Source organism: Quercus robur, chromosome 2 (genome assembly GCF_932294415.1).
Source record: "Quercus robur chromosome 2, dhQueRobu3.1, whole genome shotgun sequence".
NCBI classification, from domain to species: Eukaryota; Viridiplantae; Streptophyta; class Magnoliopsida; order Fagales; family Fagaceae; genus Quercus; species Quercus robur.
The window spans coordinates 58,119,206-58,146,946 of NC_065535.1; the positions used below are offsets into that span (position 1 = coordinate 58,119,206).

Here is a 27,741-nt window from a genome sequence, read left to right on the forward strand (position 1 = left end):
TCAGAATCAAGTTTTGGACAAAACCAAGGTATTGCATGGTCCTCGGACTCAAACCTATGGGGAAACCAACTATTTATCAAAATCAAGTTTTGGACAGAATCAAGGTATTGCATGGTCCTCGGACTTAAACCTATGGGGAAACCAACTACTTATCAAAATCAAGTTTTGGACAGAACCAAGGTATTGCATGGTCCTCGGACTCAAACCTATGGGGAAACCAACTACTTATCAAAACCAAGTTTTGGACAGAACCAAGGTATTGCATGGTCCTCGGACTCAAACCTATGGGGAAACCAACTACTTATTAATATCAAAATCAAGTTTTGGACAGAACCAAGGTATTGTATGGTCCTCGGACTCAAACCTATGGGGAAACCAACTACTTATCAAAATCAAGTTTTGGACAGAACCAAGGTATTGCATGGTCCTCGGACTTAAACTTATGGGGAAACCAACTACTTTAAAGAAGCCCGGGTACTAAACAAGACTTAGTAACTACACGTGACCTCTAGAATGACGCCTATATCCTCGTTGAATGAGGGTTAGAAATGAGTTCAAGGCTCTGCAAGTGCAGGTAAGCTAAGGTTATGAAACATGATGTTAAATGTATCGCATGCACAACTATTCATACGTGTTAGGATAAATTAGTTCAAAATTCATAAACAATAGTAAGTATTGACGAGGGCAATTAACAAGTAACCAGAAGGAAAAGGGAAGAAAAGGATTTCATATATACATGTTCGATAGGTTCAAACTACTAACAGATTACAAAGTTTTCAAAATGAAAAGAAACAAGTTAATCGTTAAACTAAAAACAAATACAAAGCCTAGCCAGGGTTTCTACTTTTTTAGTTTTGCGTCGGCCATGTCCTGGGAAGGCGGAACGGGATCAGCTTCGACGCCCTGGAGGATAGCCCCTTCTGGGGAAGGCTGAACAGGGTCAGTATCGGTACTCTTGGGGACCGCAGCAAGGGGAATTGCCTGTGGGGGCTGGGCAAGTATGGCTCGCTCCTCAGCATTAGGCATCTGAGTGCTAACCACGGGCTCAGTAACCTCTTTGGGCTCCTCAAGATCCGTATGCTGAGATATTTCTGTCACATCCTGAGGTTCTCCCTCTTTGAGCGCCTTGCCAGGAGAGCCGCCGACCTATAAGTTTTCCGACTGGGTGACCCCTTCCTCGGGTTGGTCGCTCATAGCCACGGAGCTGGAGGAGGTGGCCTCACGGATGGCTGTAGGGTAGAATATGTTCTCCGCTTTCCACAAGTCGGATGAAGCATTCACCCCAACTCGCTTCAATGCCTCTTCCCAAACCTGGGAGCAATAAAGCCTGCATACCCCAGGAATCTGGGCTTTAAGGATGGCTTGGGTTTCAGCTACTCCCGCATTATAACCATCATCCTCGGCCGTTTCCTTGGCAACCTCAGCCTCATTTCTGGCGAACTCGGCCTCCCGCTTGGCCCTTACGGCTTCGTCACGGGCATACTCCGCCACACCTTTGTCATGCTTTGCTGCGGCCAGTTTTTTACTTAAATCATTGATCTGCTCTTTAGCTATTTGCAACTGATCATCGGTTTCTAATAGACGTTTTGTTTGGTCCTCGGCCTATTTTTGGGCGCTAGCTAAACACGCCGAGGGGCTATCCCTTTCACGAATAACGACTGTTAGGTCAGCCCTGGCCTTGGTTAGGTCATCCTCAGAAGCTTGGAGAGTCTTCGCGGCCGTTAAGCGCTTGGTGCGTTCATTCTCGGCCGCCTTACTCTTATTATTTACCTCTTCCTCCATCCTATAGGTGGCCTGGAGAGCCTGGCAAGGGAGATAAATGCATAGTTAATGACAAACCAGGGGCGAGAGTTAATAAAGTTTTAAGTTTCAAGAAACCTTACCATGCCCAAGTACCTCTTAGTACTGAGGAAGACCTCTTGCATCCTCATTTTCCTCAGTCCATCCATGTCAGTGGGAAGTAGCATGGTTCTCCCTAGTGCGCCTGCTACGTAGCCACCCTCGCCATCTCCAGGGTCCCTTATGGATGCTGTTTCCAGCAGTGGACCCCCGTGAAGCATTGGGGCAGGAAGCCTGGCGCTCGGCGAGGACTGGGCCTTAATCCCCTTCCCCTTGCCTTGAGAGGATTGGACTTCAGTCTCTTTACCCTTGCTTTGGTGCCCAATCTTCAGTTGTTTTGTGTGTGGAGCCTTCTCCTTCTCCTTCGAAGGTTGGGATTTTCCCCCGTCCATGGTTTCCTTGCCCTTGGGGCTCCTCTTTCTCTTTGAATCAGTGCCTTCCGGCCGAGGAGGCAGAGCTGGTTGGGAGGAAGCAGGAAGTTTGGGGCGGGGGGATTGTGGTTGTGACTTGGTGGAAGATGACCTAGGCTAGACAATCTAGGGCTGAGGTGGTGGGGAAGGAGCATTGGGTTGTGGCGTTCCCTGCGTATCCTTCCCAGGTTGACCCTCGAGGAGTTCGAGTACGGGGGTCGGGGGTTTTCTCTTGAGTCCCATCTCGGCTTGAGAAGAGGTGCCTACTGATGACAATTTCGCCTCGGACAAGGTTGGGTCACCTATATCACCAGAAGGATCCTCGGATGGGTTGGCTAGGTCAAATACCCCAAAACCTGCCTCGGGCTGGTCTAGCTCGCCTTCGTCCTCTGCTATTTGATGAGATGAGGAGGGGCCCACCGATGGGATGTTCTCAGGAATAGATGGTTCCTGGGAGATTGAAAATCCTGTCTCGACCACGGTAATTTTTGGAAGCCAAGGACGGCTAGCACTGATCACGTGCCTTGCGTCCGCAAATGACTTCTGAACAGGAGGGTACCCTAGTATTTTGTGAGCAGCTCGGACTTGACCATCTCCGTCATTTACGAAAACTGCCGCTTGTAGAACAGTCTCCAAGTCCGCCCTGTTGACTAAGTGAAAATGTCGTTGATAAGCGTGTGGATCTACAAAAAGAAAAACACGTACGCATGGTTAGTTAACGAACAACATCAGATTAGAATGATGTAAAGGGTCATCGCCCTTCCGTTCCCAGTACCCCACCTGGTTCTCCTTCTACTATGGGGCACGGATCGCCATCGTGCCATTCACCAGAGACGATGAGGAAATCCTTATTTAATCCCTTGTTGGAATCAAGGAGGTACTGGATTAGTCGAACCCTCTCGTCTCTCGTCTTCATGTAGTAGGATTTCCCTTTCAAATTTTGCAGATTATAGCACCAATTCACGTCATGGTGGGTCAGTCTTAGCCCCATCTTTTCGTTTAAAGCATCCACGCAACCTAGGATCCTAAACACGTTGCTGGTGCACTGGGTAGGGGCTAATCGGAAGTGCCTGAGGTAACCCCTCGTTACCGGCCCCATAGGGATTCTCATACCCCCCTCTACAAAGGCAAGGATGGGAATTATTACCGCGCCCGTTTCCCTCTTAAAGTGCCACTCCCCCATCTTACAATGCCTCAGACTTACGTTGGGAGGAATCTTGTAATCGACGATGAATTTATTCATCGCCTCTTTAGTATCGACTAACTTCCTTAGTCTCAATTTAGCCATCTCTATGATTTACTAAACAAACCCAACCCACGACGGGAAAAGAAAGGGAACCAAAGAAAAATAAACCCAAAAAAGAAAAAGCACGAGTTAATGAAGGGAGAGAACTTACATAAAAGAGGAAAGACGCTTCGGACAGGCTTTTTGTGCTAGAGATAGACTTGAGTTTGGGCGAAAGTTCAGATGAACCCAGAATATACGTGCTAGAACTCTTAAGTGCAAAACTGAAGAGACAGATCCATTCCAAAAAATCTTTTATACTTTCTAGGGTAACTGCACACATTTTCCCGCCCATAAAGACCAAGGGATCGCCACCGTTCAATCTTCATCAAGCCGTAGAACGTGAGAAACACAAAGCTGCCCGTATTTAATAAGGCCACGTTTCGCCTTCCAAGGGCTCTAGGAACATGTCTCGGGCAGATGAAAAGTCTCGGGAACCGATAGGCGACAAGAATTGACAAATATTGGCAGATATCTGATGTCATCAAAACCCTCCTATCCATCCGAGGAGTCGGATAGCAGGATTTTGAGGGGCTATTGTGGGGCCGGGGAGCTTACGATCTGACCCACGCTCTATCCAGGCTCAAGGCCCGTGCCGAGGAGGTCTTGTGCCGAGGACGAATGATCAACGGCCGAGGTGTCAAGGGGAACAGCAGAGGACAACCTTATCCTCGGCACTCCAGGACTTCAATGGGGAGAGCAACGTCTCAATGAAGGCTATCCCCAAATAGCCCCTGAAGGGGATGTGAGTGGAATAGGGCCCACGTGGAGGTACAGTGCAAAGTTGGTTCAAGGAAAATACGTCCCCTCCGCATTAAATGCACCCGCCAGCGTCCTGATCATGTTAATGAGAAAAGACGCTTGGGCGGTGTAATTTCGATCATCACAACTAATAGAAAGTAAGAGGGGACAGCTGATGAGATGGGTACAGAAGTAAGCACCTACCAGACCAACAAGTGGAGGGCTAAGATCGACCAAGAAGGACTATATAATGTAAAGGTTAGTGCACCAAAAGAGAGGTTGGGAAAAAGGGCCAAAAACCAGAGCCTCCCAGCCCGCCTCCAAGAGAAAGACTCCTAAGGTGAAAACGACTTGATCATGTATAAACACCACGAGAAACCCACCGTCTGGTGACTGAGGCCTAGCCTTTCAAACCCACGCTCTACAAATGATATTGTTTGGGCCTTTTTACGTGCGAACCCAACACTGTTACGGTTCGTTACGAATCGTGTCCTTACAGTTACCATTAAAAAGATGAAAATATTATTTATTCCTACCATATTATATATATATATATATATATATAGAGAGAGAGAGAGAGAGAGAGAGAGAGAGAGAGAGAGAGAGATTGTACATAAATTTAGTATATATGGTCATAGTTACTCTATGAGCAGAGTAATTGTATATTTGTTACAAAATGATTAAATGTCATAATAACCATAAAAATAAATAAATAAACAACAACAGCAACATGTATCACAACACATATTTTATTTGGGAGCAAACATATCACAACCTCAATACATTTTTATATATTTTATTTGGGAGCAAACATATCACAACAAAGCATTAAATTTTTCACCAAAAGAAAAGGCATTAAATTCATACCTCATTACATTTTTATGTATTTTATTTGGGAGCAAACATATCACAACAAATCATAATATATTCTTTCAAAAAGTGAAACAAAGTACAATGAGACAAAATAAATTATACCTCTATTATGTTGAAAATTGGTTTCTTTCGTGCTTATGTGAACAAGATTTTGTCTTTTTACACTAGAGCTTTTTACTTGATAAATCACTAAGAATTACTCACAGATAGTAGCATTTATTTTTTTGTCACACTGTGAGTAGCACTTGATTTTTTCAACACTAAGGACCCTTTGCCTTTTTTGTCCACAAGAGTTAAAGAACCCTAAAAGCTTCTCTTTGTCCTAAATCCCAGCTCCCAATTGGGAAATAGTTGGCTAATGTTTTTTTTTAAAAAAAAAACCAACTTTAACGAGAGATCTAATGTTGAGGCTGATTGTTTCTGAGCTAGAACATTTAAATGATGTCAACAATTTTATCTAACCTGTTTTGTTCTTATTGGTTGGGACTACAAGGCACAGCTTGGTGACCTTGTAGTCTGGGACTAGGTAAGAATTTCCTAATGGGGATAGGCCAGTACGGACTCAAAAGGACTCTTATAGAGCCTAAGCCCAATGGGCCCAAAAAAATCCTTTGGTTAGTACCCGACCCAAAAGGTGCTTGAATTGAAACCATGTTTATGTTCCAACTTCCAAGATCTATCTTATCTCAAATGATCAACCTAGAAGACATACCGATCACATCTCAACAAGGACGCTCAAATGAAAGTAATTCAATTCGAGCCTTAAGGGGATCATCCCAACATACAAATCGAGGAATCCCCTTAGCTTAATAATCAAACTCCTTTAGAATTTGAAATAAGTGTTAGCAAAAAGTCTCTTTATCCAACAAATCAACATTAATTATTCAAATGTTCATACCAACGACAACTCCCTTTGCATTAAATGTAAAATGACAAAGTACCCCCACTATACATCATTAGGGCAAGCACCTTGAAAATTTGTTCTCTTAGCTGACCTAACGGCAATGAGGTATTGTTTGAGTTCCCCACTTCATGGGGAATTAGTCGCCAACCTCGGCAAAGAAAAATCTATAAATACCACCATAATTATATATATATATATATATATATATATAAATTTAAAAAAAGGAAAAATAAAAAGAGATATGTTCATAGAGAAAAACAAATCACACATTTAGAGCGGCACTACACCAATGTCGTTTGATAATGTGTTTCCTTCTTACAAGTCTTCCAATGTTGCTATTTGGATGATTGGCTCGTTGATTTTCTTTGCATCATTAGATTTAATTTTCAGAGTGCCTTTGTTCAGGCTCCAAGGTTGATCATAATCCTATAAATTAGTTTGCTCAAATCTTACAAATTGGATTTCAAAGAACTTAATAATTCCACTAGGAAATAGAAACACTACTCGATCAGTATCTTTGGTGTAGTTCCTCCCACTAAGATTTTTACCCACCCCAATGAGCTGCGAGAACTAACCATTAAGACATTATGGAGGAATCCGAAACTTTAAAAGAACAAGGTTCCTTCAAAAATATAAACCACAAGTTGTTCACTCTTGACAAAATTACAAGTCGTTCACTTTGAGAAAATTATTGGGAGTTGTTTTTATTAGTTTTATAAACTACCGGTCTTCACTTTGAGTAGAATATTACAAGGCATTTAATTTAGCTAAAAGCCTGACACTTCAAAGTGGGACTAAACGTCTTGTCTTTTACTTCCAATTTCCCTCTTAATCCACACCAAAATTTATGGTCTTAAAATGATTCTAAGTTATGCAGATGCTAGAAATTTTAATCCAAGGCTTTGCTTTATCCATGACAATAGAAGAATATTTAATGGAACAATAAGTTAATAGTCTTTTGTACATTGTAAGCATATACCTTCATAGATGCCTGTAAAGATAAACACGTTTCCCATTGCTATCAAGAATAGATATGGATTTTGTGTTTCTCTATAGAGAATTCAATCCCCATTCAATTTCCAACATTGAAGACCCATTGTGATTATGTAACCTTGGATTTAACTTCAGAATGCACAATTATGTACACGCTACAAATACTGAATTTCCAACAACTTCACCTCAACCTCAAACAAGACAAACTTTAAACCCAATCAGAAGCATAAAGTCATTAATATAGCAAAGCTCTGCATAGATTTACCACTATAATAACATGAAATAGGTGAAGGCCTGAAAACAAAACTCACATTCTTTTTCTTCAAGGGCTCTAATAGGTAACTAAAAAAACCACAATTAGAGCCCTATAAACACCATACATTGCATAATCTTAACCTATACATACCCCGTTTACGCAATAAAATAAAAATAAAAATAAAAAGCCATCAAACACTGCAGTTCAAACTCCAATCTTCTTCCATGGGGTTCCAAAAGGTGATCAAAAAACACAATCAGAACCCCATTCCTTCAAATTCTTTACTGTACCAATCCATATGCTTACTGTATGATTAATAATGAGAAACGATAGTATCATATTTATGTGTGTAGTAAGTGTGTGACTCAATGACCACCCAAAGAGAAACTTTTGGGCCTGAGGCCATAACCACTTAATGGCGCTGCTAGCCCATCTTTTGCTTCTCTCTCAAGGAATTCACCTTCTCAAGCCTCCATCCATCATGGAGCCTAGCTATGAAGCTATCAGCCTTGGTGTTCACATCAGGGCTGGGACAGAACACGGACCCACCAACACCAGCACCAGCAACAACACCATCTCCACCGTCCATCACGCTGACTGAAGATGAACCATCAACGTCCTCTAACTCTGGAGACCCACATCGAGAGCTGTGAGCGCTTCTTATCTTAACAAAATCCCCACGCACTACAAACCTCATATCCGGCATCTTGAACGGCGGCGGAGGCGGTGGCATTGGAATCGATGGACTCTGTGCCCCACTGTTCACACCCACATTCACACTCTCACTCTTATCCCAGTTGGTCACTCTCGTCGGCAATGGTGGCTTGCCGATCGTGGCCGAGCTTGACCGCCGGTGAAGTTTGGGTGGAACCCAAGTTTTCTTTCTCGATGAGGTTGAAGTTGATGGTGGTGGCGGCGGAGGAGGAGGCGGTGGCGCAGAGACTGAGACTGAGTGAACTTTCTTGCTTTTGATTAACCCTTTCTTAAAAAAACTGTGAAAAACAGAGGGTGGTGGAGGAGGTGGTGGCGGCGGCGGCGATGGTAGTGGCCTTGTAGAATAAGCTCGGTCAGCTTCAGACGGAAGCGACTCGTCGTAGGGATCCTTTCTTTTCTTCTTATTCCTCTTCCGCTGCTTGTATATTGAAGCCAAAACCATTTTTATTTCCTTCTTCACATTGCTCTTTTTACGCCCACTCTTCACGTACCTCTGCTCCTCCGAACGAACTCCCGCCGGAGATGGTGGCGGTGGAGGCGCTGGTGGTGGAGTCCGACGTATGTTTTTCTCTTCCTCTTTCACTTCTCTGAACTGGGTGTCGTTTTGTTTGGCTTCTTTCTCTTTACGACCCACCGTTTCGTAAGTACGTTTTGGTTGAGGAGGAGGAGGTGGTGGAGGTGGCGGTGGCGCCGGTGACTTTGGTGGTGCCGGAGAAGAACGAATTTCAAAGGTATCAACTGGGATTTCCTTAACTTCAACGTCCTCTTCTTCTTGTTCTTGTCCAAAGCTTCCGCGTCTAACTGGGTTATGATTATAGTTATAGTTAAACTTGTTGATTCCAAAGTCATCAAAGAACCGAAACGGGTGATCATCGGCGTCGTCCCTTTCCCATGTTGAGTCTTGCTGCCTCAGATCTGGGTACGAGCTACTGCTTCTCTTCAAACGTGTCAAACCGGTTGCCGGTGACCAAATCCGAGAAGGGTCAGGATCATCATAGTCAGAGATCTTTCTTTCTGAGTATTGAAACCGTTGTTGTTGTTGTTGTTGTGAGGTCGGTTCTTCTTCGTGTGTTGTTTTGTCTGTGTTTAATAAAGCATTACTGGTTGATCCGTCGTCGTTTTTTCTAGCAAAGATTCCACAGAGAATGGCAATCACAACAAGGACTATATTGAAGGAATCCCAGCTTCTTTTCACGCTATAAGTGGGTCTGAGGATATGGAAAGTGAAGGAAAGCAACGGTGGGATTGTGATGAAAAGGAAAACTAAAAAAATGATCGGCAAGAGAATGATGAGTAGTGGTGATGAGAGAAGTGGTGAAGAAGATGATGAGCGACGGCGAGGCATGGAAGTGTTTGGTGGTGGTGACCAAAATGGTGGTGGGTCTGCGTTTATTTGCATTGTGATAGAAGCTAAAACCTTTGAATTGTGTGTGTATGTGTATGTGTGTGTTTTGCTTGTGGTGGAAGTGTTTTTGGGTTTGAGAAAGCTTTGGCTTTAGAGGACAGACAGAGATATTGTGTTGTATAAACTGATAAAGTAGCAGTATTTAAATGGCATAATGAGAGTTTTAAATTTTAAATAAATGAGAATTAGGTTGGTCACTCACTTTAAAAGTATATATGCTGCACTTTTATTTATCTTATCATGATAGGCTTTCATCTCATTAGTCTTCGCTTGGGTACCCTATAGGTTAGGTATATTGATAGTCATAGGAACGGTAGTCTTTGGCCAGTAATTTTCCTGCACTACAATAATTTGCCTTGTTTTTTAGCTGTAGAAGCTGGCATTGAAAATATATAGTACAATTAGATCTCTTTTTAAATGTGAAATATTTTTGGTCTTTCCTACAAAAATCATAGGATTTTTTTTAACATAAGTGCTTGGACTATTAGGGTACTTCAATAATCTCTCCATTTTTTTTTTTTTTTGGTTCCGATCATTAATCTTAAGTAGAGTTTAGATCTTTTGTCCCAAATACATGATTTATATGTAAAAATTCCTTGAAGTTAACTTGAATATATTAGTTAGAAGTCTCATAACTCTCATTTTCTTTTAATAGTTAATACTTTTATGGTAGTTATTTCTTCATTTTTGCTTCATCATCACAATAGGATTTATTTTTTGCCCTAAAGAGGAGATCAGACAGGGAAAAAAAACAAAACAAAACAAAACAAAATACGTATGATCCCACCTCCTTTCATTATCATCCCTAATTAGAGGACTTAAATCCAAGATTTGATAGATTACAAGAGATCTAAAATCTATTTGATAAACCTATTGAAAACTTTGGACATAATTTTTTACTTCATTCATCCATAGAGAAACTAACACGAAAGATGTCTTTATCCTTGCCAAAGAGATGCAACCTATGTGTGCTAGCTAGGGTCTTGCACTATTGCTAGCCTTTTATCATACACTTCACTTGGGCATCCTTTTGCCATTAACATATTTTCGTCATGTTCCATTATTTTGTGTCATATATTTGGACTGTGACAGAGTGAGTGTGTGAGAAAGGTGAGAGTGGCAAGTAAGCTATCATCAATGATTAAGCCAAGAAGTAAAATAACATTTAAAATGCATACCCGAGCGTCAATTATTTAATGTTGCCACTAATGTGTGATGTATTGTCAAAATAAATAATGCAAGGATAAGAGCTATTACTAACAAACAATATTACAAAAACACAGACAAAAAACAGTACCCATCGCATGATCTTCTAAATACGTCATTTTTGTCTAAAATTCTACGTTGTTGTCACGAGAAAACCTTGAATGCGTACACATCCACTCTTTCTTTTCATTTGGGGTCTTAGATATTTTCAAAGATGTTGCTTGTAGAAATTAGCAGAAACTATGTACCTAATTTAGCAGAAACTGTTGTGTTGTGTGACAATAAGTACAGTACTCGAGCTGAGACATTTTTTCCTGCTTAGAATTATTGGAGCGTGGCTGTAATGATTTGAAATCATAAGCTCTGCTTTACAACAGAACACAAAAAAACATGTCTTTACTATTTACAATAGTCGTGGCCCGTGGTCGCGTTGTGTCAAAAGATGCCTTTTCCTTTTACTATTTACGGTAGTCGATTGTTCCTTTTGCAGCAATTTAGAAATTCTAATTTTACTTTAAAAATTATAAAAATTTTACGCAAATAATAAGTATAGTATAGTTGGTGTCACGTTAATAAAGTAATGCAATTGTTGGTATATTACAAGTTCTAATTAACTCAAAAAAAATTAATTCATTTAGTAAAGTTCATGATATTTGAATAAGAGATTTGAGATTCAATTTCTACCTATATCAAAAACTGATTGATATCTTGGTAAAAAATTGGTAAAGTTTTATGTTGTCAAATAAAAAATCTAGCTACACAAAATATCAATTAGTGTCTTAACCTGATGATAAAATAATTATCATAGAGTAGATGTCACAATTAGATTAAAATCCTATCATATCTATCAAAATTTGTAATAAAATTTGTAGCTTATAATTTCTCCTATCACTATCTTTTATAAGGACAAAATGCAAAAACACATGCAATACTAGTTTTGTATTATTGTTAATTATAAAATAACTATATGTTTGTGCACGTATTATTTTAAAAATAATTATTTTTATTAATAAAGTAGTCACATGCACATCATGTGATAATTATCTTTTAGTTACATTTAAAAAAATTATGATGAAGGGTCAATTTGGAAAATTCTTAAACCAAGCTCAGTGATCAATAATGCAAAATTGACGAAACATAATATTACTTTGCAACTAACCCAAACCCAAAGGTTCTTTTTGCATCTTGGCCCGATAATAACATTACTCCAATCATCATTTATTAGTGGGTTTCAGTTAGTTCAACTAATAAAGTCTTTAATAGTTGAATAAGAAATCTGGGATCCAATCTCTGCCTACACCAAAAACCAATTAGTGTCTTGGTCTGATGATAAAGTGCTATCATCAAGAGCAGACACCATATGTTGAAACTTTCTAAAAAAAAAAAAATATTTATTGACTTGCCATTCAAATTAAAAATGAGTCTCCTTAATCAAGTTATAAAACTTTATTATCCTTGCCACTCTTTTGAGGGATGGATCAACATGGTATATGACTCCTATTTTTCACATGCAAAAAATATATGATAAAATTCAATAAGAAATGTGATAATATTGTGTTTGTATTTATTTATAATAGAACAAGTAAACAAAAAAAAAAAAAAAAACTAAAAATTAAACATTAAATAGTATATAAATTCTTAAGTTTACATATTCCGAAACTCCATTGAATCAAAACCTTCAAGTCTTGATCTTGTGAAAAAAGAATCTAAGTGTTGAGCATAAAAGAACTTTTCCCTTCAAAAACACTAGTTAATCCATGTGACCCATGGGTTGACCTGACCCAACCTACTATTCTAAATGTTCAGGTTCAAGTTGATTATCTTGCCAGATTCAACAAAAAACTAAATAAATGAATAATAAAAAAACCCTTTGAATTGTTTTTGCATGACTCCTTGTTATAAATATGATCAATTACCCACACAAAATAATAGCAATACTTAGGTGCCATTTATGTGGATCTTTAAAACATCATTTAACAAAAAGGTTATGATATTAATTAAATTTAATTAAATATTTAATTAAATAACATTTTAATATAATCTTAAAAAGTATTAATATATATTAGCCTCATCATACGCGCTCCGCATGTGCAATGAGTAGAAATGGCAACGGCTCGGGTTTGGGGCGGGTTTTTTGATGCCTGAACCTGACCCGTAGGCCCTAGCTCCCCCATTACCCGAACTCGCCCCGTTTAATGAACGGGTTTTTTTTAACCCTAACCCGCCTTGTTGGGCCCCCACGAGCCCCATCCAGCCACTTCTAGGCCTAATCTAAAACTGTGACCCAATCCGACCAAATCTTTAAAAAAAACAAAATCAATTTTACAATCACATAAATCACAACCACAGAAACAGAAACACAAATCACAAACACAAACATAAACAAAAACACAAATTAGCTTCTTTTTTTTTTTGCTCTTCTTTGTTAATACAGATTTTCACTCATAAAAAAAAACACACACACACACACACAAATCACAAACAGAAACACAATCCCGTCCTCTAATCATCACATCTCTCTTCAATCTAATAATCCCATGCTCCGATCTAACAACACGACCACATCTCTCTCCAATCTAACAATCTTGTGCTTTAATCTAACAATCTCATGCTCCTCCGTGACAAACAGCAACCACCACGTGATAAGAGTGAGGATGAGGGTGGGTCGGTGAGTGAATGAGAGTAAGGGTGACTAGGTGAGGGGCGGCTAAGAGAAAACGAGAGTGAGAGTGAGAGAGGTAAGGGGCGGCGAGGTTAAGTGAGGCCGTGGGGCTGAATGAGGCTGTGAGGGGAGCGTGAGGTTGAACGAGGCCGTGGGGTCGTGAGGCTAAATTAGGCCGTGAGGAGAGCGTTTGAGTGAGGCCGAGAGAGGGTGGCCGGTGGTGAGAGCTTGAGAGAGAGAGAAAGGGTGGCTGAGAGATGAGGGATTGAGGGTTAGGTTTAGAAAAATGAAATTTGAAATGAAAGAGGAGTATTTATACTAGGGTTTTTTTAAATTTTTTTTAATAATATATATGTATACGAGTCAAGTTTGGGTCGGGTATGCATAAAACCCAAACCCGACCTGAACCTGCTTTGGGTTTGTTTTTTAAAACCCAAACTCGACCCTATTGTTTAGCGGGTTGATTCGAATTGGGTACCTGTGGGTCGGTTTATATTTTCCATCCATAGCAATGAAGCTCTTTTTCTATTTTCAGTTTAATATAATTTTTTTAATTTGAATTTATGTACTTTTAGAAAAAAGTTACATAGGAAGAGATTTTTAAGAAACTAAAATTTAAATTTTGAAATGGAGTAAACTACTAGGTTTAGTATTTGCTAGTTGTTGTTTTTTTTTTTTTTTTTTTTTTTTTTTTTTAAATGTATTAAACATGCGTAAGATATATTTAAATAGAGAGTGTGCTAATTTTTAGGAAAAAAGTTTCTTTGGTAGTTTTTTTTTTTTTTTTTTTTTTTTTTTTGCTTTTGAATTTTGTTGAATTACAATTTTAACTCTAATTTTTATTTTAAAAATAAAGATTATCTAATTAGATTAGGGGTATTTTTGAAATCATAATTAATTTTCTGAATTCTCTTAATATATAGAGACTAGCCTTATCACACGCGCTTTACACGTGCAATGAGGCTTTTTTTTTTTTTTTTTGTAGGTTTATATATATATATATATATATATATATAGGAACTTGGGGTAGGTTTTTTTTTTTTTTTTTTTGATGAAACATGGGCGTAGTTTTGATTGTGTACATGGGGTAGTGGGAAGTTTTATAGAACATGGTTTAGTTTTATAAACATGGGTATTTTTTTTTATCAGTTTACGATTTAAACTCATTTTTATGTTTTATGAATAAGGATAAGTTAATTAAATTATGGATATTTTTGAAATAAAAAAAGACAATAACTAACTTTTTGAATTCTCTTAATATATATCAGCCTCTAAGCACGCGCGTGCTCAGAGGCTTTTTTATTTTTTTGGAAAAAATTAATAATTTGCATCCATTATTGTAAGGGCAGGTTTTGGTTTATGAGCTCAAAAAGTAAAAGGATTCAGGCCCAAAGAGCTCTACACAATGAATTTTTAGAGAGTGGGCTGAAAACTAGGTTTCGGCAAGCTAGACAACACCCATAATGAATTTTAAGATTGAAACAAAACAAAGGAAAACAGGTTTTATGCGAAGAAATCTTTCCTCGGTAAAGTCCGAGGAGAGTAGTTCTTGAGTATATTCTTCTTAAACTTGATTACAATTTCAGTTCTTTGTATTACAATATTTTTCAGATTTTCGGATGAACTCCCCCTTTCTTTAGTGGATCTCTCACATTATATAGCCTCTTTTGGCTGATCTTGGCCCTCTGTTTGTTGATCATGCAGGCCATTACTCGAGTGCTTGTCTCATTAGTCGTCATCCCAAGTCTTCTATGAGTTACGACAACCAAGACAGCACTGTTCAGGGGACTTTTCCACATAAATACGGCCAGGGTGTTTGGTGAGGTGCATTAAATGTGGTGGCAGCTATCATCCCTTTAATCACGTTAGGGCTAATCCCCTCTTTGAAGTTCTTCCTCTATAGTGTGGCCCCCTCTAGCGATGTGCCATTGATGTGGCCATGGCTCACCTCTCTGGCCTTACTATCTGAGTGTATGGACTCCTCGGAATTGTATTGGCCCCCTCAGCCTTGGGGTATGATACATGGCATGATTACCATATTAAATTTCCATACCCCACAATTATAATTTGGGATTACTACATTTTTCAATCACAAAAATATCTAGGAGTGTGATGAAAAAAATTGTTTTACCTACAAACGTATAACACTCATCACACACCTAGGTATTTTGGTGATAAGAAAATGTAGTAATCTCAAATTATAATGGATGCAAATTATTAACTTTTTTCCAAAAAAATAGAAGAGCCTTTGAGCGCGTGCTCAGAAGCTATTTTAAACTAATAATTGTATCCATTCTCAATTTGAAAAACTCATTCTGAGCCACACTTATGTTGATTTCCTAGGCGTCCAACTCAACTCATAGAACATGGATTTTTTTCATTAGGTTTTTTGTTTTTAATTTTTATCAATTTAAGATTTTAACCCATTTCTTATAACTTAGAGATAAAGATAAGTTTATTAAATTAAGGGTATTTCATTAGTTTTTTTTTTTTTTTTTTACTGAACGTGAGGATTGTTTTTGTTTTTAGTTTTTTTTTTTTTGGAATAAAATATTAGAAACGTGTGTTAGAATAAGTGAGTTAGCGGGAGTGTTCCTATTTTGTAGGCAATATTTTTTCAAATTTATCTAAAATTTAGGACATTTTAAATTAGTAATTTTACATGTCTAACCCTACTATTTAAGTTTTACAAACTAGTAAATTTGAGAGTATTTTGAGTATCGAAATTGAGGAATTCAAATAAGGGAAACCCCTCAAATAGTAGTATAGATAATATTCATATTCATATTAAGTTTATTTAACCTTATAGATGATTTCTATCTCCCACCCAAAAAAAAAAAAAAAAAAAACTTAAGAAAACTTTATAGAGTATTTGCTATTCCTTAAAGGGAAATGCTAACGAATGCCCTTAAGGTATTAGTTAACAATCCATTTTAAGAAAATTTTGACATCATTTTGATGAGAAATGAAAAAAGCTGTCAAAATATTAATTACTTTTTTTTTTCTTTTTTCATAAAAACCTTTTTTTAACTGGATTGTTAACAAATGGTCTAAGAACATTCATTAGCATAACCTTTCTTTAAATGCATAAAAGAAAATGTTATTCTTTAACTATACACATATGTCTGTTGTTAGCAATACCCAATATTTATAGGAAATTCAACCACCGTTATCCTATTAATTAATTGTCGCAATCCTTGCCACTAGTAGCAAAAAACGTAGATGAAAGTGAAACTGCCACTGTTGTTTTGATTAAACATTGCTGAAAACAAAAACAAAAAAAAAATCTATCTTAACCATAAATGACTAAACCAATAATTGAAGCTGAAAGTTGCAGAAAAGCAACAATATGCATCCTTCTATGAATGAGAGCCCTCTGCCCAATGTTATTTATTTTTTCCTTTTTTTTAGACAGCTACAACATACTGCTAAATTTGCTTCTCGAATCTTGTACTCTCTTAAATTTTCAATCAAGTCCTTCGTATATGAAGAGATGATAATTAAGCTATACAAGACTCTAATGTATATATATTCTTGGAATCGCAAGCAATTATGTTAGACAACCTTTTATAGAATTACTAGCCATTCTTTCCTAAATGGTCGGTTTTGAATTGTACAAGAGAACTTTAACAAGCACATAAAACACACTACTTTCAAATGGTGGCTTTTTCATTCTCATGTCATGCATGCCAACTTAACAAAGCTTTTGTTGTGGAATAAAATTTGGACAAAAGGGTTCATGCGTGTCAATAAGTAGTCATTTAAAATCATGGCAATAGCACCAAACATTTATAATTTTTTTTTTTAAAAAGATTCAATTTGAAGCGTAGTGCTTTTATTATTTCATTTCTTGTCATGTCCTTATTCCAAATTCAAAATCAATGGATGCCCATGGTTCCCAAGTTTACTTTCCAAATAATATATTTTTTCCTTTCCAATGCAATAGTAGTGTAGAGTGTAGTGATCAATTTATAAATATGACTTTTAGGTTTGGACACTTGGGGGTGCTTCGTGCAAGTTACGCGCATTGAAAACGCTTGGGGAATAAGAGTGGTTTAGGGTATGATTGAAAGGTGAAGTAGGGACAAACATTGGGACAATATTGTTTCTTTGAGGAAACAAATTGAGTAAAGAGACATGTTGGGAAAGGACAGCCGTTGGCCTTCAAGTGTCCTCTAATCCTCTCCAACAGGCAACAGCTAGCGTCCCGTGGACAGCCTGTTCTTCCTCTTTTTTACTCTCACGTGATAATGGAAGTTTCCATTGCAATCACACTCCATGTCCATGGCCTTTTCCAATATGTCTATTAGAAATAAGAGATTTGAACGCTGAAGTCCTTGATGTTTTTAGTTATAAAATACCATAAAATTTCAATTGAACTATATATATTGTGAGGGGATGGTTTGTTCACAAGGTACTTTGGCCTGTAAAGTAACAATAAGGAGAAGGTTAAACCTAACCCAAGAAACTATAATACAGGCCAGATAAACGTGATAGGGTAAAAAACCCTAGGCCCAGTTAAGGGCTTCGGATCCTTGCACAATGACTACTTTTATGGCGGTCTAGTGACTAGCCGATGAAGGAATGACCTATGCATTTCGATGATGATATATATAGAATATCCGAGAATGAGCCACTGCATAATGAAAATTTGTCCAACGAATCAAAGGAGATAGCGCATGAATTCAACAACAGATACCTTCACATTAAATGGATGTTTCTACTTAACAAAGCTGCATTCATTACTTAATGACTAACTTAAACAATGTTACACACCTAACAATCTACCAATTTTTCTAAAAGTTGAAAGAGACACCTGATGAAACAAGTATCTATTAACCACCACCATTGAAATTCACTACTGAGGTGAGGGGCAGCTAGTATAAATAGAACCCCTTCCTAGTTGAAGAGTAAGAGAGAAAAGAACTGCCCGAGAGAGATATTGCATTCATTTGTTCTTAGAGATATATAGCATCCAATTCAATCTACACACTATGTTTATAAACTCATTACTCTATTATATAAGTTTTTGGTGATTACACCTGACGCTATTTAGCTCTTCCATTGTAGACTCTAAACCCATATATACAGATAACAAATCTATCTCAGTATCTTTTACACCCCCCCCCCCCCCCCCCAACACACACACACACACACACACACACACACACACACACACACAAAAGACAATAATGATATTCGTGTCTCATATACAACATTAATCTTACAAGGTTCTACGTAGATGCAAGAAGGTTATAACTTACAACTATTGTATCAATTTATATGATGAATAGATATATTCATTTTTTTAATTAAAAAAAACCATAATTATATATATATATATATATATATATATATATATAAAGAAAGCTGTGTTTTAGCTTTTGACTATACTATTTTATTCTCTATTTATGAGATGCTCTAAAAATCTTATGAATTTGATAGTATGGTAGAAGAAATCTAAGACATTCAAATATATGATACGTATTTCAAGTTTATTAATCCTACCATCTGAGTGCCTCCAAAGAGACCAACTATACTTCATGTTTGAGTTGGAACATAATTGAAACTTTATATATATAAAAGAAGTAGTGTTCTAACTTTATTTTGATAATAATGTATACATTTTATTGGACATAAGACATAGTAATTAGGTATTAAAATTTAATTGAAAAACCCAATATATTACAACACTTAAATACTCACGGGCAAAAGCAAAAAAAAAAATCACTTAAGATACTCTATCCAAATTTTACCATTAAAAACTACTATTGACCCCCTAAAAAAAAAAAAAAAAAACCATTGGCTCAGCAAAACTAATACCATACCTTGAGGACAAGAATAAAATTACATCAAATTATTAGATAATGGTTTTCGAAGGTTTTACTTCTACCATATATCAGGAAAAAAAAAAAAAAATAGTGTCACATATTAAGTATCTTAAATTTCGCTTTCAAAAAAAAAAGTATCTTAAATTTCTATCCAATTTATAATTTACTTTTGAAAAAAAAAAGTATCTTAAATAATAGTGTCGCATATTAATACGGACGTAACAAGCATCCGAATTTCACAAAGTGCCGAGAAATGGTGGGAAAGCTGTTGCATTTTGGTTGAATCCAGAAAATAGTTATCTAGGAAAACTAGAAAAGGACCGAAAGGTGCCCATTTATGTGATGTGACTATTATTACTTTTTTTTGGTAAACTACTTATTTAATATTTACTTTCCCTATTCTCAAAAATAATACTATTTACCTTTCAAAAATAATAATAATAATAATAATAATACTATTTACTTTCCCTCGTGTCTGTTAATTGTCAATAATCACGAAAAACGTTTTCGTTTAATCTTTTATGGCAAAGAAATGTGAAACGACGTCGTTTCCTTTTATCACCTACACGACGTCGTACACTGGCTAGCAAGTTCTAGAAAGTCCCAAAAACAAGAAGCACGGCAAAACCCCTAAATTTGATTTAGGCCTTAAACCCTAAAAAAATTCTCTTCGTTCAGTTTCAGAGCTCTCTCAGAGTTGAGGGCACAAATTGATCAAGCAAAAGAGAGATGGTGTGGTTTCAGTGCGAGGATTGTGGAGAGAATCTGAAGAAGCCCAAGTTACCAAATCACTTCAGGATTTGCTCCGCCACCAAGGTCTCCAAAACCCCCTCATTAATAATTTACTTCAAAGAATTTCGTTACTTTTGTTTTTGGGCCTTTGTGGGTGTAATTTGATTATGCTTGAATTGAATTTTCAACCCAAAAAGAAAAAAAAAAAAAAATCAAATTTTTTGATTGGGGTTTGTTAATGTTGCAGCTTTCGTGCATAGATTGTGGACAGACATTTGGGCAGCAAAGCGTTCAAAGTCACACTCAGTGTATTACTGAGGCGGTGAGTCTCTCTCTCATTTCTATGTTTTTTTTTTCTTCTTTATTAGTCATCAAATTCAGCTCTGTGCTTGGTTTTCTTAAATTTGATTGACTTATTTGATGGATATATGTCATTGTGATTGAATCAAATGCTGTAATTTTTAGAAATGACTTAGCTCAGTAGCTGCTTATTTTGCATATGCTGCATTAGATTACACTCTGTGTGAATCCGGTTTCTTGAGACGGGCAGCAAAAAGTCTTGAGTTTTTTTTTTTTTTTTTTTTTTTTTTTTTTTTTTTTTTTGTGTGTGGTGGCAATCATGTTTAGTTTGTTCACAACTATTGGTTATGCAAAGTAAGTGCTTTAATCTCTGATGTTATTATCTTTGAGCTGAAGATTTCGGAAATCTTATGTATGTTGGGCTAAATTTCTCTCTCACTATTGGGCAAAAATGTGTTTCTGTTTTATTAACTGATGTTATCCACTTCATTTGTCGACTTGGGTATAAGCTATAAGAATAATATTGCATTGGGACTGAGGATGTCATTTGTTTGTTTTTGGTCTCAGGAAAAATATGGTCCAAAAGGCCAAGTGAAAGTTTCAAATGGTTCGAGCACCAAGCCCAGCAAGGATTCAAAGCAACAAGTTGATTTTGATATAAATGTTGGGTTATCTGAACGCCCACCATGGTTTTGTAGGTATGTTTTATGTCTTTTTGAACTTCATATCCTAATCTGTGAGAATGTTTAATCATCAAATCAATTAGACAGTGTAACAGTTTGTTTGGAGAGGAGAGTAGAGGGAATGGGAGGGGAATGGTTTAATGAACTTTGTTTGGATGTTTTTTAAGAGGGGGGAGGGTTTTGAAGGGGTTTGGAGGGGTATCTTACCCCTCATTATTAAGAGTGGAGGGGATTAAAAAAAATTAAAATGTCAATTAAGGGTGTCTACAGGTTGGTCTTGGTCGGTTTGTGCTCAACCCAAACTTGACCTGATCAGTTCGGGTGGGGGAGAATGGAACCCTCCATAGACCCATAAGGAATGGCGGTTTTGACGGCTCGAGTCTCAACGGGTGGCAGTCTGATTTCGGTCAGTCATTAAAACAGTGGGGAGAGGAGAGCTCCACCAGATCTGGTCAGAGAACTTGAGATCTCCACCAGATTTGGTCAAAGATCTCAAGAACTCGTCCAGATCTAGTAGAGATCTCAAGATCTCTTACCAGATATGGACTTAGAACTCACTGAAAAAGGAAGAGAAGGATATTGGACGGGTCGGATTTCATTTTCCCAAGGGGGGAAATCTGACTCTCGACCTGTTTCAATCAGGGTTTTGACCATGGAGAACTGCCACCAACCGCTGCTTTCCATCAAATCATCCGAACCTAGCAAATCAGTCTGGGTCGAGCGGTTCATTGGGTCTCTACGTTATTTGGACAGCCCTACATTGTCAATTTATATTTATTTCTTTAAAATTAATAAAATATGCTGAAAATTGTCAATCTATATGAAATTCCCCTCCTCTCTCCTCTTCCTAAATTTTTAAAGCATCCAAATAAGGTGAAAGGGTAACCAATCCCCTCCACTTTAATTTACTCTCCTCTCCTTCCCCTACTTACCCTCTACTCCGCTCTCCCTCCAAACATCCAAACATAGTGTAAAGGTGCCCTTTGACTTGGAGACACCCCCCCCCCCCCCCCCCCCCTCCCTTTTTAAGAAAAGGCCATATTCAAAGTATATGTATAACTTTAGACTCCATTTGTAATTCTCTCTGCACAAAACTAATTACAATGATGATTAATTGACATTTTCTCTATAGTAAGTATGTGGAGGACTGGGAATTTTATTTGTAGAACCCAACAGATGACTTGTGGTTCCTTCATGATTGGATCTGAGTTGTTGCTCATTGTGATTTCAGCCTCTGCAATACCAGCACTACTAGTAAGCAGACCCTGCTTCTCCATGCTGAAGGAAAGAAGCACAAGGCAAAAGCCCGAGCTTTCCATGCCGCAAAACAACCACCTAAGCAGGCAGAAGAATCTGCTCCAGAGACAAAGCTTCCAACTGAAGATACTCAAAAAGATGAATTTCTTGACAATAAATGCGCAAAGGAACCAAATGCACAAGATCCACCCAAATCTGATACTGAGCATAACAAGTCAGAAGCAGATAAAGGAACTTCACCATTGAAGAAAAAGAGGAAACTTGATGCATCTGCAAAAGATGATTCAAGAAAAAAGACCAAGGATGATACTCCTGGTGACTTAGGTGATGGGGAAGTTATTCACAGCGAAAAAGCAGAAGCAGATGAAATAAAGAGTCAGTTGAAGAATGATACATTGGCAGAACCTAGCTCAACCAGAGAAGATACGAAACGGAAAATAAAGTGGAAGAAGCTGATCACATCAGCCTTGAAATCTGTATGAATCTTGAATAATATCACACTTTTTATGTTCATTTACATATTTTCTTTTGGTTGTGTATATATATCTCTGCTTAGCTACATGTTTTCAGATTGTATAGGTGATATAAAATTGACAGCAGGAAAAAGAGACCCACTTCCTATTCCCCAGTATGGGGATTAAGATAAAAGGCATACTTCAGAGTCCTTTCTGAAACAGCTTATTTTGATATTGCATTTGTGCTCTTTATGAAGTACACACTTATGTTTCCTATTTGTGTTTTAATGAGAGGCAGAATCCTGATGGAGTTCTGAAGATGAGGAAATTAAGAAAACTTGTTCTCAAGGCTCTCCATGAATCTGGCACAACAGAAGATGAAACCAAACTCAGTGATACGCTTGAGCACAAGGTCAGCCCACCTTAGGATTGTGCTTTTTGTCTATTTATTATATGATTTATGATATGAATTGAACCTGGAACTGGCCTTTGATTATTTCATGATTTTCTTGTTTAATGCCAGATCAATTCAAGCTCTAGATTCACAGTAGAGAACAAGTATGTCCGGCTGGTGGCTAAAGATTGAAGCACATTTTGGAGAGAGCCTAGAAAGGATGTCCTTGCATCTCTTGGTGTAATCTTTCTAGTCCAGTCTTTGCAGGCATTTGCTTGTCTCATTTAATTAAGAATGAAGCTTAGCTGCTGCTTCTATTGTACGTGGCTTCCATATCTGTGTCTTGTTGTAGTTTTTCTCTCATTTCTTCTGCTAGAAAAGTTTTCAGAAGAAATATTTGGATCTCCATTTTTTTGAGAAATTGAACTTTGTGATTTTATATTATCTTATAGGAGACAGTCATTTTTTATTAAACTACCTGAGCAAGAGAAGAGTTGTGGTTTTGTTTCAACTAAAATTTTCTCTTTATTTTTCAAACAGAAAAAAGAAACGACCCCTTTCTATGCTGCTCTTTGATATCTGAGTGACATGCTATATGCAAGTATTTTGGAAACGTCAAATTCTTGGCTGTTAACTGGCCTCTAATCATATTATTGTGAATTTGTATTTATGGATCCATTGTATTTTCAGCCTCAGATATCCATTTTGAAGACTACCAAAAAAAGGTGATGGCAATTTTGGTACAAGCATCACAACCACCATAGGAGAACACAATCTGGTACTATTAGTTAAAAGGGCCCATCACAATCACCATTTGTAAAATAAGATTTTCATACCTTAACATCCAGAAATGGCTTAATTTATAAGTTATCCAAACAGAACATCAATCTATATCTATACCAGACACAAACTATTGAATTCAGCAAACACGGCTTCTGCATCTGACTGGTACATGGTCCCAATGGGCATCCATGTTGGACAAAACCATTTCCCTGTCGGTGAGCCAACCCATTGTTCTGGATCGTTGGATTGCTTTATTTTTAAGGCGTGTGGATGATTTTATGGTTGGCCATGGATAATGTCTCTGGAAGGTATGGTGTAACTATCATTATAATGGCTTTCTCCTCTGTGTACCATTGGGACCCTCACACATGAACGGGAAATGAATGACATCCCAATTGACCCATTGGATTCCTTGCCCATGTTCCGAGCTTCAAATGAACTATCAAATATATATAATTATGAAAACTTGTGTCTAGTTTACATGTAAACAAATTCTCTTCTATTTGTCCATATAATTCAAAACATTTTGAAACAAGTAGTATTGGATTTTATCATCTAATCTCAATTTTTCTTGGGGGACAGTCTTGGGACTATCTTTTTTCCCCTTTCTCTTCTGCTGTGTTATCTACATGTCCTCGCAATTCCACTTCAGTTGTTGATGCTCGCAAAGGTGTTTAGTAGCATTTTGAGACTGGAGCCACCGGGATTAAAAGAAAAGAATAGCTGCAACGATGAACAACACTACAGTAAAAGCCAGTGCCTGCAATGACGAAAAAAAAGAAACCCTTCTTTAAGATAGAGAAACTTAACACCACACAGAACAAAGAAAAGGGAGAAACACACTGAATTTTAACAACTCAATTTAAAAGCAGTTGGATGCTTTGACTTTTTAATATAAGGAATACCATCATAAGGTTGAGAGAGAGAGAGAGAGAGTAATTACAGCAATTGCTGAGGCTGCTAGTCCTGCTCGCTCCCTAGGATCCCTGCGGTAGTAATTTCCAAAATAGAGAATCGTCGCATAGTACCAAAGAAGTGGGAACACAAACCCTAAAAGAAATCTGCAACATAAAATAAAGCCATTAGACAACTACATATGCACTATGCAGTTGAAGAAGGGAGAAGGAACTAGATGATATACTTACGAAAACCATCCAATCCCACAGCCAAAGCATGGAAGGGGCTTGTCATAAGTCCCAAGTTGGGAGTGTTCCAAATCTTTAACAAGAGTATATTTGCCCTTTTCACGGCCCATAGCATCTGTTATTTGCCCTACCATCACCACAAAAACACTTCAACAAAAAGAAATGCTTGCTAAGAAGATTTTGTTATATCAACAATCAAGAGATCTCATATTATCAGATCAAGCAGAAATTTAAATGAAAATGACACAAGCAACAAGATTTGAAAAAATTAATGCAATGAAAAATAAGAACTTCCATGTCCTCATAAATTACATTGGGCACATTTGTTACATTGGGCACATTTGGTACATTGAATGGAGATTATGATAAAAATGGTAGTCTTTATTTTTGGCAATAAAATATGTTATAACATAAAAACTATTACCACCATTCATATGTTTCGTTGTAAAATTAGAATAAAATTAATTGTTTTTATATCTATATTATAATTGTTATTTGCATATGTAAATTTTGTATTTTTAGAAATATATTAATTTTAAAAGTTATTACACCGGTTAAGGAATACTATTACAACCCTTTTCAAGAGGAATACATATTCCTCAATCTAAGGAATAACTATTCCCTGTAATGAAGATGCAATCAAATAACCAAATAGTTATTCCACATGAATAACACATTCCATTACCATTACAACATACCAAACATGCCCTAAGAGAAGTGATGAAAGTAGATTCTACTTGGAAACAAATCCAACAAATATCTAAGTCCTTGAGATTGATGGCCCTAGTGTGCTATCGCTAGATTTAGACAAGTTAAGAACAATACCAATCCAGCAGGGGAGCCAACACCAAACAGGGAGAAATTAAAAGCATAATGGAACATGAACAAATTAAAGAGGAGGTATTTTAACATGTACCACAAGAATGTATTTAATCTCCTGATTGAGTATGCTTTTAGTCCAAGTAGGATTAATACCTTTAAGTAGAGAAACATATCGAGCGGATGATCTCAAAAGATCAAGATGCTTATTAGAGATTGACCTCACCAACTCAAGGCCAGTTCTAGTAGCATCTGCAACAACAAGAAGTGCCAATTTATTGCTAGAAGGGATAATAGATTACAACTCTTTCCAATGCAATGAACATTTGTCTGGCTATTGACATGCAACTATTAGCACAAAAATAAGAAACACAAATGGTTAAGAAAATTTGAGTACTTTTATCCATTGCGCAAGCTCAAATGTATTCCACAAGTTAAAGCCCTCAGTTGTGTTGTGACCCTAACAAGATACCTGCTTTGCAAGTTTAAAGGAGCATGTCAGATTTAATACTATCATAAAAATTTGTGATTATGCAATCACTCTTCCTCCACTGTGTTTCAGAGAGAATAGAGGAAAATAATTGAAAAGAGGGAATCTTGAATTCATTATATCATTGAGAACTTCATTTGTCTTTTTCTTAGGTATTTTATGTAAAATTGTGCCTCATTTCCATACCACATGTACATTAACAAAAAACACACTAGAGTTAATAAAGGGTGCATGAAGTCCATAAAGGGTTTTCCCCAATTTTATGCACAACAATAACAAAAACTTAGTCCCAAGAACCTTCAACAAACTAATTAGGATCAGCTTGCACTGAGGCACAAGAAGGCATGCATATTCTGATGGCATAAACTCTTCCTTTACACTTTGTTTGGGAATTCATAAAGGAATGGAATGGAATGGAACAAGCAAATCATAAAGGAATAGCAAAACTATGAATCATTCCCATGAGATGTGTGTTTATAAGGAGTAGAGGGTGAATACCTAACAAAGAGCTGTGCCTTTATCTTTATCTTCTTTTCCTTTTTCTGTGGGTGTTAAAAAAGTAAAGTTTATTTACTTATAGCTTCTCACAATTGCAGCATATTACAGAGACACAACACAAACATCACCATGCTCCAATCAACACAAGGAAAAAGTTTGACAAATATCTAGAACAACAACCCAATTTGCAGACTAGAATGATAGTTTCCAAATCCCATTAAGTCTTTAAAAAAGTCATTTAACTTGATTTGTAGGCAATAAAGTGTAACCCTCAAGCAGAGGGAGCTGAAACAAAGCGTACCCTGATGCCTGTCTCATTACCATCTAGAGTAAACTATCAATAAGACATATTTTGTTGTCTTCTATTATTTCCTTGGCACTTCTTTCAACCGTAAGAGCTTAGATTGCCGCATATAGAGGCAGTGCACACAAATGAATCTATAAAGCCTAGTCTATATTGTAACCAATTAAAGAGATCAAAGGTTTGAAGCAGGTGCATGTATATCTATCTTAGACCTTAGATCCTGATAAATTTAATTACGCCCAATTTACATTGTAATAACCTTCCATACCAAAACCCATCCAGAGCAATGAAATTTTAATAAGTAGTAGCTATAAATATGCCACACACAACTAGAACAAGTCTCCTTTCAGTTCATAAACCACCCAATATCATTCATAAACAACGAAAACGAACTAAACTGTACATAAATTGCTTACACCCACCAATCACTGAGCCAAAAGTTCTCCAAAATACACAAAAAAGAACAGCAATTCATAACTTAATTTACACTAGCAAATATACCCAGAACATAAAAAACAAATTTCCATCAAAACAATCAAGAAAATAAATAAAAGAACAAGAAAATAAAACAAAGTGCAGCATATAAGAAAGAAACTTGCCTTTGAAGAATAAGAACTGAGAAATGAAATTTTTTTTTGAATTTCTGCTTCTTCCTGCAGATCGGAAATAGAGAGAGGACTAAAACTATGGGACCTTTGCAATTGGGTATAGTTTTATGTGATAAATAAGGATCCCCTTCAGCATTAAACAACTGAAAGCTAA

General features: G+C 37.1%; 3 protein-coding genes across 4 annotated transcripts; 1 reads left to right on the forward strand and 2 right to left on the reverse strand.

Moving 5' to 3' along the window:
• Positions 1–7,725: 7,725 nt before the first annotated feature.
• Positions 7,726–9,414, reverse strand: LOC126701181 (uncharacterized). Its single transcript, XM_050399303.1, has one exon. It carries the CDS (start codon positions 9,412–9,414, stop codon positions 7,726–7,728), a length of 1,689 nt encoding a protein of 562 aa, XP_050255260.1.
• Positions 9,415–19,723: 10,309 nt separating this feature from the next.
• Positions 19,724–23,414, forward strand: LOC126714179 (UBP1-associated proteins 1C). 2 transcript variants are annotated; one of them, XM_050414206.1, is made up of 6 exons: positions 19,727–19,935; positions 20,099–20,173; positions 20,719–20,849; positions 22,066–22,567; positions 22,845–22,958; positions 23,070–23,414. In XM_050414206.1, the coding sequence occupies exons 1-6, from the start codon at positions 19,849–19,851 to the stop codon at positions 23,130–23,132; spliced, it is 972 nt and encodes a 323-aa protein (XP_050270163.1). In that variant the 5' UTR covers positions 19,727–19,848; the 3' UTR covers positions 23,133–23,414. The 2 variants fall into 2 exon arrangements, with proteins under 2 accessions (XP_050270165.1, XP_050270163.1); XM_050414208.1 differs by lacking the exons at positions 22,845–22,958; positions 23,070–23,414 and adding an exon at positions 22,662–22,838 and having other exon boundaries at positions 19,724–19,935.
• A 738-nt stretch (positions 23,415–24,152) lies between these two features.
• LOC126714180 (uncharacterized) lies at positions 24,153–26,725 on the reverse strand. Its single transcript, XM_050414209.1, has 6 exons — positions 26,676–26,725; positions 26,085–26,159; positions 25,844–25,939; positions 24,869–24,995; positions 24,667–24,784; positions 24,153–24,483 (listed from the first exon to the last, which is right to left on the reverse strand). The coding sequence occupies exons 2-6, from the start codon at positions 26,092–26,094 to the stop codon at positions 24,430–24,432; spliced, it is 405 nt and encodes a 134-aa protein (XP_050270166.1). The 5' UTR covers positions 26,095–26,159; positions 26,676–26,725; the 3' UTR covers positions 24,153–24,429.
• Between the last annotated feature and the right edge of the window lie 1,016 nt (positions 26,726–27,741).